This window comes from Bufo bufo, chromosome 10 (genome assembly GCF_905171765.1).
Source record: "Bufo bufo chromosome 10, aBufBuf1.1, whole genome shotgun sequence".
NCBI lineage: Eukaryota > Metazoa > Chordata > Amphibia > Anura > Bufonidae > Bufo > Bufo bufo.
In genome coordinates, this window is record NC_053398.1 from 45,508,033 (window position 1) to 45,523,431 (window position 15,399).

General features: G+C 44.5%; 1 protein-coding gene across 3 annotated transcripts in view; it reads left to right on the forward strand.

The window, feature by feature from the left end:
• The first annotated feature begins 5,548 nt into the window (after positions 1 to 5,548).
• Positions 5,549 to 15,399, forward strand: part of PIDD1 (p53-induced death domain protein 1) — a 36,771-nt gene continuing 26,920 nt past the window's right edge. For all 3 annotated transcript variants that reach the window (XM_040410445.1, XM_040410446.1, XM_040410447.1), the window contains exons 1-5: positions 5,549 to 5,751; positions 7,847 to 8,180; positions 10,613 to 11,026; positions 11,393 to 11,599; positions 14,604 to 14,658. In XM_040410445.1, the coding sequence (XP_040266379.1) occupies positions 7,922 to 8,180; positions 10,613 to 11,026; positions 11,393 to 11,599; positions 14,604 to 14,658 (935 nt within the window). In that variant the 5' untranslated portion in view covers positions 5,549 to 5,751; positions 7,847 to 7,921. The remainder of the gene's footprint in view (positions 5,752 to 7,846; positions 8,181 to 10,612; positions 11,027 to 11,392; positions 11,600 to 14,603; positions 14,659 to 15,399) is intronic.

Below are 15,399 nucleotides of genomic sequence, written 5' to 3' on the forward strand. Positions count from 1 at the left end.
GCTTTCCCCAGGCCAGTGACATCACATTCATCGGTCACATGGCCTAGGAGCAGCTCAGCCCCATTCAAGTGAATGGGACTGGGCTGCGATACCAAGCACAGCCGCTATACAAAGTATGGCGCTGTGCTGATCGGCTGGGGTCCCTGACCGATCAGATACCAGGAGATAGGCCATCAGTAGTTTTGAGCGAAGCGAGCTTCGGATGTTACATCCAAAGTCGCTTCTTTCAAAACTTCGGAATAGTACTGTACGGAGATTCGGGTCCGTACAGTATTAGAATGTATGGGCTCCGATGAGTCGATGTCTGTTATTTGCGAAGTCGCACGGGACTTTGTTGAATAACTTCGGTAGTTGATTTTTAAAGTTGAAAACCACTTTAAAACTTGAAGCCGAACTCGGCTTCAGTTCCGACTTGTACCTTGGAACCGAAGCCGATTTCGGTTTTAAAGTGGTTTTCCACTTTAAAATTCAACTACCGAAGTTATTCAACGAAGGGACTGTCGTCCAGTTGCGGTTCTGCCATTTAGGGCTTACACTGCAAGTAGGTAGGAAAAGTGAGTTGGGTTCTATCCTTGTCTCTCCCTACCTACAGTCACAATATTTTAAGGATATTATAGTGTTAAAGAAATCATATAATAAAATATTTACCGTATATCTGTTTGCTATTTTCCAGTTTCCTTTTGATATATGAGGCTCGCCAAACACTGGAACCACAATGGAAATCTGTTATATCAACGGTATTCATCAGCTTCATTGGCATCTGTTACCAGTCATGGAAGCCATGACGGTAGTATGAACAAAGCCTAATATGCCCTAATCGGGAGACTTTTGATATGATTGCCAGGAGGATTTATTGTTTTGTTGCCATTTATTATTAATTGTGATGTGTCCCTCGAGAAAAGTAAGAAATGACCATTGTGGGGCATGACTAGGTTATTTCTTCATACTACGTATTTGCAGTAGTTGACCCATCTAGACATTCAGTAATTGCATTTCCACCTCACATGGATCTCAGGCTGACTATATATATTCTATAACCAGTCTGCTGTTCCAATGAGGGTCTTTGTGTGTAATGGGGTTGAGTAGTTTTACATCCATTTGTCCTATGCATTCTTTTGTCTTCTTATAGTCATCAGATGGCAGGACATTCATTTCCAGATGATAGTGTTATCACAAAGCATTGATCCAGATGATGATATGTACCGGTATATGTTACTTCTTACAAGATTAACTGTACATAATGAGAATGTAACAGGGTCTGTGTTTAGGCCTCATTCACACGAGCGAGTTTTCTGTCTTGATGGGATGCGTGTTGTGAACGCATAGCATCCGGACTAACTCATGACCCATTCATTTCACATGGGCGTCATTTTTCACATATCATCTCTGAATTCAGTAAATATTGCAGCAAATTCTATATTGTGCTTTTTTCACGCAGCTCTGGTCCCATAGAAGTGAATGGGGTTTGCATGGAAAACCTAAGTCATCCAGATACAATGCGTTTTTCGCTGAAGGTTACAAGGAGATGTAGATTGTTATTCTTCAGTTTTTCTTGTTCGCATGAAAAACGCATGAAAAATTGATTGCATCCATGCAGAAAAAAACTGATACACTGAACACAGTCACAGACAAAACTGAGAAAACTTGCTTGCAAAACCATCAGTTTTTCCCTGAACAGGCCCTGACTCATTCTGTATCAATCGTGTGAAATAAGCCTTAGCACTGAATAATCTGAAAGGGTAGACATGTTTTCTACATACGTGTACACTTTCACACATGTAATTAGTAATTACTATGCAGTTCTGTAACGTCCTGGGATCTGTGTAATTTACTTGTTACCATGATCACAATCTGTAGGGATTTTTTCAGCCAGTTTACTGACTTCTAATTTAATAAAGCTAAATAGCAAGAGTGGAATATCGGACGAGGCTAGAGACCTGACCTCACAGCTTCCCACCGCATCTCGGCACGTTCTCAGACCACTAGGAGCCCGGTCTAATCCACAATCATTCTAGAGCTAAAGGACATGCAGCAGTGCTGAACGATCAGGTCGCAGAAGCCGCCGTACACATTTTAGTCCATATCGGCCATTACAGTCATTCAGATTGGCCGTAAATGTTCAGTGACACTGGAAGAAGGACGGACAATCTTTTGGAGATCTTTCTTCATCGGAGAGCTGAAAAGATTGTTCCCTGTTAAATTTCAACTGATGAATAAACGGTAAAATCGTCTATTTTGATCAACGTAATTGTAATAGGCAGGGAAACTATTAGAATACTAATAAAAAAAATGTTCTTCCCGTCCCAAAACCCCTCTGTTACTGGCCACTATTCATATCCTCCTCGCCTCTGCAACCATGACATCATGTTTTGGCTTCAGTAATGATGTGCACATATACTGCGGGTGACCGCAGAGGCCAGTCACTAGCTTCAGCGGTATATGGCACGACACTGCAGAGACTAGTGATTGGCTGCAACAATCACGTGCGGTAAAAGGGAAGATCACTGCTGCAGTCAAGAAAACAAAGCCCGGCGGGTAGGATGAAGTGACAGCATTGGAAGAGACGGGGTTCAGTATAGGTAATTTCTTTATTATTCTAACAGCCTCCCTGCCTTTTTAAAATTAATAACGTGGACAAACCCTTTAAGAATACTGACGATAGTTGACACTATGGGCAGGAGAGGTCATCAGCATCAAAATCTAAGTCTAAAGATGCAGCTAATTCATCGTCCGGCATCGGCCACTGTGATGAATCTGGCAATTCTTTAGATTGCCTAGCCGATTTAGACGGACGATATTACTGGCCATTGATTGCGAACGAGCATTTATATGAACCTTTGTTCCCTATCATTGCCCCGCTGAATTTACATGCGGAAATCATCAGGTCTGTATTAGAATAAATGATCCATAGTATTAGCATTCCCATAGGGTTTTATTGTTTACAGTGAGAGATATGCTGACGATATGCAGTTATTTTATGTGCCACATACACTATCAATTCACATTAGGCTACTTTCACACCTGCGTTCGGGTGTCCGCTCGTGAGCTCCGTTTGAAGGGTCTCACAAGCGGCCCTGAACGGATCCGTCCAGCCCTAATGCATTCTGAGTAGACGCGGATCCGCTCAGAATGCATCAGTCTGGCAGCGTTCAGCCTCCGCTCCGCTCAGCAAGCGGACACCTGAACGCTGCTTGCAGCGTTCGGGTGTCCGCCTGGCCGTGCGGAGGCAAGCGGATCCGTCCAGACTTACAATGTAAGTCAATGGGGACGGATCCGTTTGAAGATGACACTATATGGCTAAATTTTCAAACGGATCCGTCCCCCATTGACTTTCAATGTAAAGTCTGGACGGAACCGTCTGAACTACTTTCACACTTAGAATTTTTTCAAAACTATAATGCAGACGGATCCGTTCTGAGCGGATACAAATGTCTGCATTATAGGAGCGGATCCGTCTGTGCAGACATCAGACGGACCCGCTCTGAACGGTAGTGTGAAAGTAGCCTAACCAACAAGCATTTTTCTCGCTCATCGGGTGATCAGCAACACGTCTACACAGCCAATTATCGAGAGCAAGCGTCCGTACAAACCATCTGATAATTGTCCCATGTAAGTGGGCATGGTCTAAATGTTAGAAAGTATTAGGGCTCATTCACATGGCGTTTTTGTAATGGCCATTTTCAGAACCAAATATAATCTATGGGGCTATTCACATGGTTGTTTTTTTAACAGCCAGTGAACAACGGCCGTCAAAAAATAGGATAGACATAACTCCTGCACTAGTCCTTCTCCTAGTGGGAATTGATCAAGTCTCATTAAACCTCAGAACCGTGCTATGCTATATTCTCATGTTGGCCAGAAGGTGGAAGTCCCCTGAGATTCCCACTATAGGCGAGTTGAGCTCTATGGTGTCACAAAACGACATATTCGAGAGGTTCCTTGCACACCAAAAGGGCAAATCACAAACCTTCATCAAACAATGGCAGGTGTGGCAAAATTTACATCCCAATCTTGCTTTTTAACACTTTTCACCTGAAGATGTCCAGATGTACGGAGAGGCCCGGTGAGCTCCCCCTGTTAAGATGTCCTCCGTGCAGCTTTCCCCTACTATTACACATTACATGATGCATCACGGTGTCTAGATGTTGAACTGTTCAGTTCAGTAATGATGTCCGAATCTTTCCTTTTGTAGTCTTTATTGCCTTCATTTTTTATTTATTATTATTATTTTTTTAGGTTTCCATCTCTCATTTATAGCAAATAACATGGTCATCTCTCGCCTATAGATAGATACCTTATAGAAACATAGAATGTGTCGGCAGATAAGAACCATTTGGCCCATCTAGTCTGCCCAATATACTGAATACTATGAATAGCCCCCGGCCCTATCTTATATGAAGGATGGCCTTATGCCTATCCCATGCATGCTTAAACTCCTTCACTGTATTTGCAGCTACCACTTCTGCAGGAAGGCTATTCCATGCATCCACTACTCTCTCAGTAAAGTAATACTTCCTGATATTACTGTTAAACCTTTGCCCCTCTAATTTAAAACTATGTCCTCTTGTAGCAGTTTTTCTTCTTTTAAATATTCTCTCCTCTTTTACCTTGTTGATTCCCTTTATGTACCTATTGACTTGAGTTACACAACTTACTGTAATCCAATAAGATAACTTACCACACTGTACAATAGCGATGGGCAACAACCTAAAACTTGTATTTTGACCTTTGTAATGCATGTTTGGGTTATGATGAAACTCCAATAAATAACATTTTGGAAAAAAAAAACAGGATGGACATGACTTTATGACACTGGGAGTGTCAAGTCCTGGTGCCTCCACTGATGAGCAAGTTTTCCCAGTGCGAGTAGATTATTATTATTTTCCAATTGTTGGCACTTCCGGAGGTTAGAGGAGGCCAGTGGGTGAGGGGTCCGGCACTATAACTACTGAGGGCACAACAGGGGTAAATTATATATGAGGCACTGGGAGGGGGGGGGGGGGGCCGATTGCTTATATTGAAGGCACAAAGGGGGCCATTAATTATACTGGGGGGGCATTACTTATGATGGGGGGCACAATGGGGGCCATTCTTTATACTCAGGGGCTCTATGGGGGTCATTGGATATCCAGGGGGCACAATAGGGGCATATTATGTATTAAAAATAAAAGGCTATGACATTCACCTGTTTTTAAGGGCTGTTTGTAATAGCCATTAAAAATGGACATTAAAAATGGAAGAATGTCCAGAAAATGGCCATGAAAAACTGTCCGTCTTTAATGGCGTTTTTTTTGGTCGTGTGAATGTACCCTTAGTAAATCTGTCCTATATGTCTGATACAAAGTAATCTAACAAATGAAAGGAAAATCTGGGGACTTTTGGTCCTTATTTATGGGGTACAGTACATGACTGCAGACATGTTCTGTGTGTGGCGGAGCTTTGTGGCAGCACAATGCCCTGTCCTGTGAATGGAGCAGGGAGGGGGAGGACAGGCTGCTCCGTTGCTCCTGCCCACTCCTCGTCACCCAAGCCTCATGTAACCAGGAAGTTCAAAAAAGTGACTCTTCTGAAACATACAGATCGGCAGCACGCAAAGACCATGAAAAGTGTGCAGAATGTTTTATTTAACCCTTAATTCTTGCAGAAAAATATGTCCCCCCTGGTATCCTGCATGCTGTGAGTGAGACAGCTTTAATGAAGAACAAAGGACTCCTTCCCTGAACCACAGCGGCCATCGACAGACGTCACTTTGTGAGTACTGGAACTATTGCTGCAGTTATATTTGTGCTTAATTCTCAGGGACATTTGCTTTAATTTCAGCATTTTGTATGCACAGCAGAAATGTTAGAATATTCTTGCAATGTTTTAAAGGGGTTTTGTTGTGAGGTACCAGCAGTTCTCACGTAGCAGGGGAAGTAGACATTGGTGCTCACACTTCGTACTATACATTCTGTTGGAGGACCACAACTGTAGGAAGTGGTTGGAAGTAGGTATATCCATAGAGAGCTGTTGGTGTATGCTGTCCATATTCCTACCTGTCCAAAAGAAGAAAATAACCTGTCTCCTCCGCGGTCGGAGACTCACAAACTAATTTTGTCATTTCATATTTTCCATTGCATGATACCCGCTGTACCCTACTCTGCTTGCCTTTACTCCGTTTTGGTACCCAGTCGTTTGTTTTCCACTGTGGCTGTTACCCTCTCAGTGTAGCTGGTAGCAGTGTCCTGACCTATGACTAGTCAGTAGGGTGGTGACCTTATTATAGTATGGGCTCGGCTTGGAGCTTGGAACCTCCTTGGATGTGGTCCAGGTACCAGGTACTATATGCAACTTTGGTTTAGTGGAAAAACGTAAAACATGGTATAAGGGAGCCAGTCCCACACAGTGGAAAGGTGGCTTGCAAATATGGCTTGCGTTTTAGACGCCATTCTTAATAAAGCCCCTGCGCTGGCGGAGGATCCGCCAAAGTTATGATGGGGCGCTGGCCTTTCTATAACTTCGGCGCATCCAGCTCTAAATGTAAGAAAGATTCCTAGCTGTCTTACATTTAGACCATTTTCTACGCCTAAAACAGCCGTAGAAAATGATGAATGAGACGGGCCTGCCGGACCGTCCCCTTCCCTGCACAAGCCATGCCCACAATTTTAGACCTGGCATGAGCGGGGCAAAGTCGCCTAGGCGTATTTCAGTATAATAAATGACCCCCAGTATGTGCACATTATGGTCTCTGAATGTCTGCATTATCTGTAAAGATTAGGTTGTGTTCACACACTGCCACTGGAGACTATAGAGCAGACTATTGTCGAGACGGAAGCGTTTCTTCCTGATGATCCTTTGCTCGTCAGTGAAAGTGACCAATGAAATTACATGCAGTGATCTCCTCCCCAGTATGGGGAGGAGTGATCACTAATGCCATCGCTCGTCCCCATACAGAATCATTGTTTGCCAGTAGCAGAGTTGGTTAGATGGCGCGATCTGCTGCGATTTAGGCGCCTGCACCAATGATCCTATTACCTGATGAACGAGCGGAACACCGGCACGGACAGTGTAAAGGGACCTTCATTCTTGCCGTCTAAGCAGTGACCTCAAACAATCCCATTCAATGGCGTCCATCATGTGCTCCCACATTGTCGTGACGTTTGTCACACCGATGTGTACAGAGCCTTACAGAAAAATAACACATCTGAAGACAACTCAGGACCCTGAAAATGATATGTTGGACAATTTTCTGTAGTCTTCATATATAATGTGATGTGTTCCCAATTCTGGGGCCATATTCTGTATAAGTAACATTTCTGAACAATTATTTTCTGAAATGAAAACCTTGTGCAAGCAAACAAACAATCATGCTCGGCTATCTTGGGCAGTCCGAAAGAAATGAATGGAGGGCGGCCGCACATGTGTGGTCCGCTCTCCTTCACTTCGCAGGCTCTGGTTTGGAGATAAGTGTGGGTCCGAGAGGTAGGACCCCCACCTATCAGACATTTGGGGCATATCCTAGAGATATGCTCCAGTGTATGAAATGGAACAATCCATTACACTATTAGTTTTAATGTCCCTGGGTGCAAAATTCTGCTCAATGTTTGATGTTATTGAGGGCATTTGCTTCTTCTCTGCATAACCTTAGATGTTCCTTTTTTGCATTTCCAAAATGAAATACACTTTGTAAAAATAAAAGCTTTCTACCCAGTCACCCCTTTTATGTAGTTACGATGATAGTGTCTTGCATTGTGTTCCTTATATTCATAAAACGAAGATTTTGTAGCCAACAGCCTCCATTGTTTGATATATGCCTGTATCTTTCCATCTTCAGTTGATCATTATGCTTCGCTCTCCTTCTTCTTAGCTTGGTGTAGCTGACATCTCCTCCGCGTTGGGCGAGCTGTGACATGCCGGTGTTGCCACACTTAGACAATGAGAGATGGAGCATCTTCTGGACCCCCAGTGGGAGGGAACCAGCCCAGAGGAACCAGCCTCTCCCACTCCACATATCGCAGGCAACAGACTCATCCTCGACGTTTACCTGGACGGATGTGAGAGGTTCCTGCAGGTGACAGACAGTCGGACAGGTGACCTGGTGGAGGTGGAATTTCTCAGACTTAGCAGCAATGATGCAATGATAACATCAGTGGTGGCTGATCTGCCACGGTTCAGCCATCTCAGATCACTGGTGTTGAAAGGTAAAACATCTCATGCAGCTATTATTATTATTACCCATCACATTGCATGTACTCAGATGACATGTACATGTTTTTTTTAAATATCATCTGTCATTTGAATATTTAGAATTAAATAGGGTCATTTACAAAGCCATTGCTTAAAGGGGTCAACAGATGTTTACTTCCAGTACAGTGTCGGTTCCCAACCCCTGGAGCATATCCTAAGGCAGTACACGCCATCGTTCTTGGGGTTCTTATTGTCCTCAAGGTATCAGATCATAGCCATAGATACTTTGATTTAATCTATTAAGCAGTAACACTGCAGTGGAGCATCGCTTCAATACCTTCATATCTCACTCTTCTAATATACACATCAAATTTGGGTTCCCTTAGGCACGAAGTCCTGGGTGCAGTTTGTTTATGTGGGGACATAGTGCTGTCCCCCCCGAGATTAGCTCTGATTAAAGGTCCTTATACATGGACCAATTATCAGGGATGAGCATTTGGATAAATGGCAGTGTGTGATCGTGTCATTCTGGTGGCACAGAATATCCTCGTTCCTGTGCAGGAGATCACGCTGTCTAAACAACGCTCTGCTGCGCTGCAACAATGATTTTCTAGGGGACAAGCGATCGCCGTAATGATTGCTTGTCTCCATACAGTGGGGTTGATTGCTGCCTGGAAATGCGGCCCTCATCTCCGCTGATGATCTGGCAGTTCCCAGGAATTTCTGGTTCATTCCCGATAATCTTCCAGATCATCTCTATGTTTAATATAACCTTTACTATATATTATAAATTACTATTTCTTTTCCCAATTTCTGTTTCTGCTAATACGTTGACAGACGTCATGCCAGCGTCCCGTGCCTCTTTACAGCGGGTTATTTAAACAGGAGACTGCTAGCCACAGTCGCCTGTGATTGGTTTTAGTATATTATACTACCCCCTGGATTCCTGATACTCTGACCCTTGGATTGTCTCTGACCTTGCTCTGACATTTTCTCCTGGCTCTGACCCTGTCTGGTATTTGACTGTGTTTGTCTCTTTTTTTGGTTCCGACATTACTGTCTGGTTTGGAGTCTGACCTGCTTGTCTGGATTCTGATTTGGTCCTTGTTGTGCTCATCTGATTCTGACCTTTTCTGTCTGACCATCCCTTTACCTTCTTGTTTAGACCCATTACACTTAGGCGAGGGACCATCGGTCAGTTAGGGGTGGATGGGGTGGATGGAATTCAGGGCTGCACTGGTCCCCTCCCTACGTGAGGTTAGGGTTAAAGGAAAGACAATGCAATTGCACGTCGGTGCAGATTTTTAAAGGCTGTTCTCCCTACTGACTTAACAAATCAGAATTGCTATGGTGGGTTTACACGACGTGATGTTCAGGCTGATTATCTGGAACATGCTGTGTGTTTGTATGAACGGTCGTTCCAGATAATCAGCTCATGCAAAGGTGCCAGAGATCACTCGAAGAATGAGTAAAACGCTTGTTTATTGAGTTAAGCAATTATTCATGCAGACACCTCAATCATTGTTTCTGGGCAGCAGATCATGATGTCTAAACAGCAGTTTGCTGCCCAGAAAGTATGACAGGAGCCATCGCTCATGCCCATACAGTGGAGGTGATTGATGCATGTAAATGCAGCTCTTGACCTCCACTGACGAGCATGCAATCGTCGGGAAGGAACGCTTCCTTCCCAACAATCGCTTGCTCTATCAGGTCGTGTAAACCCACCCTTAGAATACTGCATGCCTAATATCTCCATAGAGTTTTTGGCCTGTTTGAGTATACAGTGCACACTGATGTACAATGCCATGTTGTATCTGGCATTGCTCACCATAATTCTGGTAAACTTGACCGACTGGTAAGTTGTAAACCTAGGTTACTTCATCCGGAAAGTCAGTCATCTGTACATATAACATCAAGAACAACTCTTGGAATGGTCAGGACAAAAATCGAGGTAGACCTTGGTGGGATCTCAGAGATTGTTAGACCATAGAATAGTTTTTTAGGCAATTTTGCACTATTTTAATTATCAGTTGCCTTAGGAGGAACTTTGTTCTTGGCAGAGAAGAGGTTTCCAAATTTGAGATGTCCAGCTTTAATTGTAAAGCTTTTTATTTTTTCCTCTTCGGTTAATGAACTTGACCATGTTGTAGGTTGAGATTTTATGTCACAAAGTTCTGTTAGACATACATTGCAGCCTCATGGCCACATTATCTACTTGAGATTCCAACGGGAATCTGGATGATAAAATGTGTAAGGAGAAATCAGGGTGTTCTACAATACCTTTTTTTAAAGTTCTCGTCATATGCTATTAGTATATAAAACTGGTAATTTTTGGAGTAGGCAGTGTGTATTATCTCAGCTCCATATTCACTTGTGCACCTATATATGACTATATAAGATAGGAATATTTGTATTCCAGTCATGGCTATTGTATCATACTTCTCAGGTGGACATCTACGGGACGATTACGGGCGCTGTCAGAATGGTTTGTTGACCACTTTACCGCAAGATATCAGTAAGCTTTCCTTACTGCGTCACCTGGATCTTAGCTTCAACAACTTTTTGGAGCTGCCATCTTGCATCACTGCCCTTTCTTTACTTACCACTCTCCATCTTGGGTACAACCATCTCAAGGCACTTCCTGATGAGATATGTGAACTGAAATTCTTGACGGACCTCTTACTTATGTCTAACCAACTGGAAGAGCTCCCTGCAGGCATTGGGCAGCTAAAAAATCTGGTAAAAATGGACCTGTCTGAGAACAAGCTGGCGTCTCTACCAGAGGAGATTGGAAACCTGCAGCAATGTGCCGATCTATATCTGTCCGAGAACATCCTTGCTAATCTTCCTGAAACAGTGTGTAAGTGTCACCATCATTTTAATATTTCATAAAATAAATAAATTAAGAAACTTCTGTATAAACACTTTAAATTGATGCATCCCCTTAACATTGGCTATATGGTCAGTAAATTTAATATCCAGCATATTTGTAATATATCTCTATTACCTTCTTCATCAACAAGCTTCTGTTGACGAATCTTTTGAACTTCTGTTGTATGCTTCACTTTGGTATTTTAAGGGTACATCCACACGGGACGTAACTTGCAGTAGAAAACACACAACCAAACCCTCATCAGTTACATATAGATTTTGTTGCGGATTTGCTACAGGTTTCACCTCTGCTCTGGTCTCAGATAATATAGAAATATGTTTTATTTTCATATAGGTAACATGATGTCTCTCCAGCAGCTTTACCTTCACAACAATGTACTTGTGGCAGTACCAGCAGGACTGGCCAGCCTGCCTCACCTCACCCGCCTGGACTTACAGAACAACAGGTTACGCACCGTCCCTACAGAAATCATGCATTGCTCTTGTGTATATCTCCAAGGGAACCCCATAGGTGAACTGGAGCCGTCACCTCTTTCTGAAGGTAAAATATTATATCTGAATATAGGCCTTCAAAATAAGAATAAGACCTCCTGCACACGAACGTGTGCGCCCCGTTGCCATATTGCGGACTGCATTTGCGAATTTGCAATACACGGGTGCCGTTCCGTGGACATTCCGCATCACGGATGCGGACCCATTCACTTCAATGGGTCCGCAAATCCGGAGATGCAGAATGGTGCGGGACGGAAGCACGAAACGGAACCCTACGGGAGCACTACGGAGTGTTTCCATGGGGTTTCGTCCCGTACTTCCGTTCCACAAAAAGATAGAACATGTCCTATCTTCTTGCGGAACAGCCGGATCGCGGACCCATTAAATTGAATGGGTCCGCTGCGGCTGCCCGAAGGACGGTGTTCATGCATTGCGGCCCGCAATTTGCAGGCCGCAGCACGACCACGGGGCGCACACGTTCGTGTGCAGGAGGCCTAATAATGAGGAATTATCCTTGAAGGAAATTTCTTCAGGTAATTGATCTTTGAAGTTGCTTCACACATCTTACAGGAAGAAAGTCAGCAGTTTAAAGAGGACCCATCACCTCTGCTGACAGGTCTGTTTTAGGAAGTACTTGTATCCTAAGTACTAGCAGTTTGGATAAAGATCCAGATGGGTGTCACCAGTTAGGGGTGTGTCCCTGCACAGTCTAACATCCAATCAGTGCCGCCAGTATCAAACAGTACAGGGACAAACCTCAGTTGGCAACAAACATCTGGACCTTTATCCATAAACTTCTAGCAAGAATAGCAGAAGAATGGCACAGCATAGAGTCATAAGAATAGATGCTCCAGAATTGTTATTACATGGGAAATGCAAGTACTTATTAAAACAGACATGTCCGGAGCGGTAACAGGTCCTCTTTAAACCTTCAAATTTGCTGACAGAGGTAGATAGGTGAGTAATACCTCAGTGGATGCTCATGCTTCTTGTAAGAACGCAGATAATTTTTTATGTTCATGGCATCGCAATAGCAAGTCCCATGGAGGTAGTCCCCTCATGTCCGGTCCTCTGCACTGAGGATTACTTTCCTTTCCTCCTGCTCTAGTGGTCTCCTGGTTGGATGCTAGAGCAATCAATCATAGCAGAGGGGAGGGTTGGGGAACCTTCAGTGTGGAGATCCTGGGACAGGACATAAAGGACCCACCTCCATGACACTTGAGATTGCGACACCAGAGGAATGAAAGGGGTCATTTACGAACAGATATATGCCACTTTTGTGGCGTATATCTGGCGCAGATTCTGTCACACGCCATGTTGCGGCAGAATCTGCGACTTCTTCCCCGCTCACTCCAGGGGGCAGGGAAGGGGACGGGCCGGCATGCCTGTCTCATTCATCAATTTCTACGCCTGGTTTAGGAAGCTGGCTTACATTTAGAATCGGCAGTGGATGCGCCAAAGTTATGTAGAGTCCAGGGTTATTAAGACCGGCGTCTAAATGGCTGGTTTTAAAAAATTTGCCTCTAAAACGTCTCCTTCTCGTTCATGCAAGAAGCATTACCACCCACTGAGGTATGTTTAACCAGATTTATCCCTCACCCGTCAGCAGTATCGAGGGGTCACAACTGTAGTCTCCCTTTAAATGTTTTCTGATGATTTTAAAAAGGATGAGAAAACATCTAATTAAAGGGGTTCTCTGGGCTTTTTCATATTGATGACCTATCCTCAGGATAGGTCATCAATATCAGATCAGTGGGGGTCAGACACCCGACACCCGCACCGATCAGCTGTTTGAGGAGATGGAGCGTGCAGTGTGTACGTGCCGTCTCCCTTCTCTCTTGCTGTCCCATAGACATACAGTGGAGAGCAGGAAGAGAGAAGTGAGACGGCAGATGTGCACAGCGCCTCCTCATACACCTGATCGATGGGGGGTGCCAGGTGTTGGACCCCCGCCGATCTGATATTGATGACCTATCCTGAGAATAGGTCATCAATATGAAAAAGCCCGGAGAACCTCTTTAAATTGGTTCTGCAGTTTGTTTAAACTGATGATCTATCCTCTGAATAGATCATCAGCATCTGATCGGGGGGGGGGGGGGGGTCCGACACCCGGGACCCCCGCCGATCAGCTGTTTGAGAAGGCAGCGGCGCTCCAGCAGCGGCGCGGCCTTCTCGCTGTTTACCGCTGGCCCAGTGACATCACGACTTGTATCAACTGGCCTGGGCGGGGCTAAGCTCCATTCAAGTGAACAGAGCTTAGCGCGCCCAGGCTATTGATACTAGTCGTGATGTCACTGGGCCTGCGGTAAACAGCGAGAAGGCCGTGGCGCTGCTGGAGCGCCTGCTGCCTTTTCATACAGCTGATCGGCGGGGGTCCCGGGTGTCGGACCCCCCCCCCCCCCGATCAGATGCTGATGATCTATTCAGAGGATAGATCATCAGTTTAAACAAACTGCAGAACCCCTTTAATGGAGCTGTCTCAGTGCAGACATTGATGTAGGATATTTATTTTTTATTTATTTTACTCACATATAGCGCCAACCTATTCCACAGCGCTCTACAGACATTATCATCACTGGCTGCCCCCTAGTGGAACTCACAATCTAAGTTCCCTATCTGTATGTCTTTGGAGGATATGTCATGTCTGATTGAAACGGGGTCCAGCTGCTGTGACCATCAGCAATTGCTAGAATGAAGGGTCAGCAGCAGTAGGCTTTTTTCACAGCCTGCATGTTCTACCCATGGTCAGTGGGAATCCATGCTACCCTGGAAAAATCAGTAGAGTAGAGACGACAAAGTGGCACAGCACTCTCCTATCAATCAGCGTGTGTGGCTTTACCCTATCTTGACCCTGGTTTGGTTCTACCATATTACTATTAGTTCTTTTTCTACAGATATTAGTGTTGGGCCATGTTCACACAGGGCAGATTGATGCATCTTTTAATGCAGAAGAGAAGCATGGAAAAAATGAACCAAAACTGCACTGTGTGCACGAGGCCTTGTACTGGTGACAGTTATGAGTAAGAAATTATATAACCGTATCTTTTCTTCAGATGAAAGTCAAAGCTTGGACTTAAAAGAGATTTATGTGAAACCAGAAGACAAGAGGTAAGTAACGTCAGTCTTTGCAGTTTCCAGTTAAAGGGGTCCTCTCACTTCAGCGAAGAGCATTCATCTTGTAGAGAAAGTAAATACAAGCCACTTACTAATGTATTGTGATTGTCCATATTGCCTCCTTTGCTGGCTGGATTCATTTTTCCATCACATTATACACTGCTCGTGTCTATCGGTTACAGCCTCTGCTGCAGCGCAGATACGATGTGGCCAGGATGAGAGTTGCTGCGCATGCGTGCCTACGTGCACTCCAATGCCTACTTGGTGCTTTTTCCTATAGTGTGCAAGCACGACCACCGCTGCTGGATTGCAGGGTGGTCATAACCCCTGGATTTGAGCAGTGTATAATGTGATGGAAAAATGAATCCAGCCACCAAAGGAGGCCCCATTCATTTCCATTTCTATGGAGCCGTTGAAAATGCGGATAGTCCACCGTTTGTTATCTGCGTCCGTGGTTTCGGTCCGGCAAAAAAAAACGGAAGGCACACGGAAACACAACGGAAACAAAAACGGCAACGGATCCCCAATTTGCGGACCGCAAAAAAATCCTGTCGTGTGCATGAGGCCAGGGGCGTAGCTATAGGGGGCACTGAGGGAAGGGGGGCCCAAGCTGAACTCTTGCACCAGGGCCCATGAGCTTTTAGCTACGCCCCTGCATGAGGCCTTACCCCTATGTTTTCTTTAATAAGAAATACGGACAGGTCCCAGCAGAATAAGAGAAAGCCATGTAAAAAA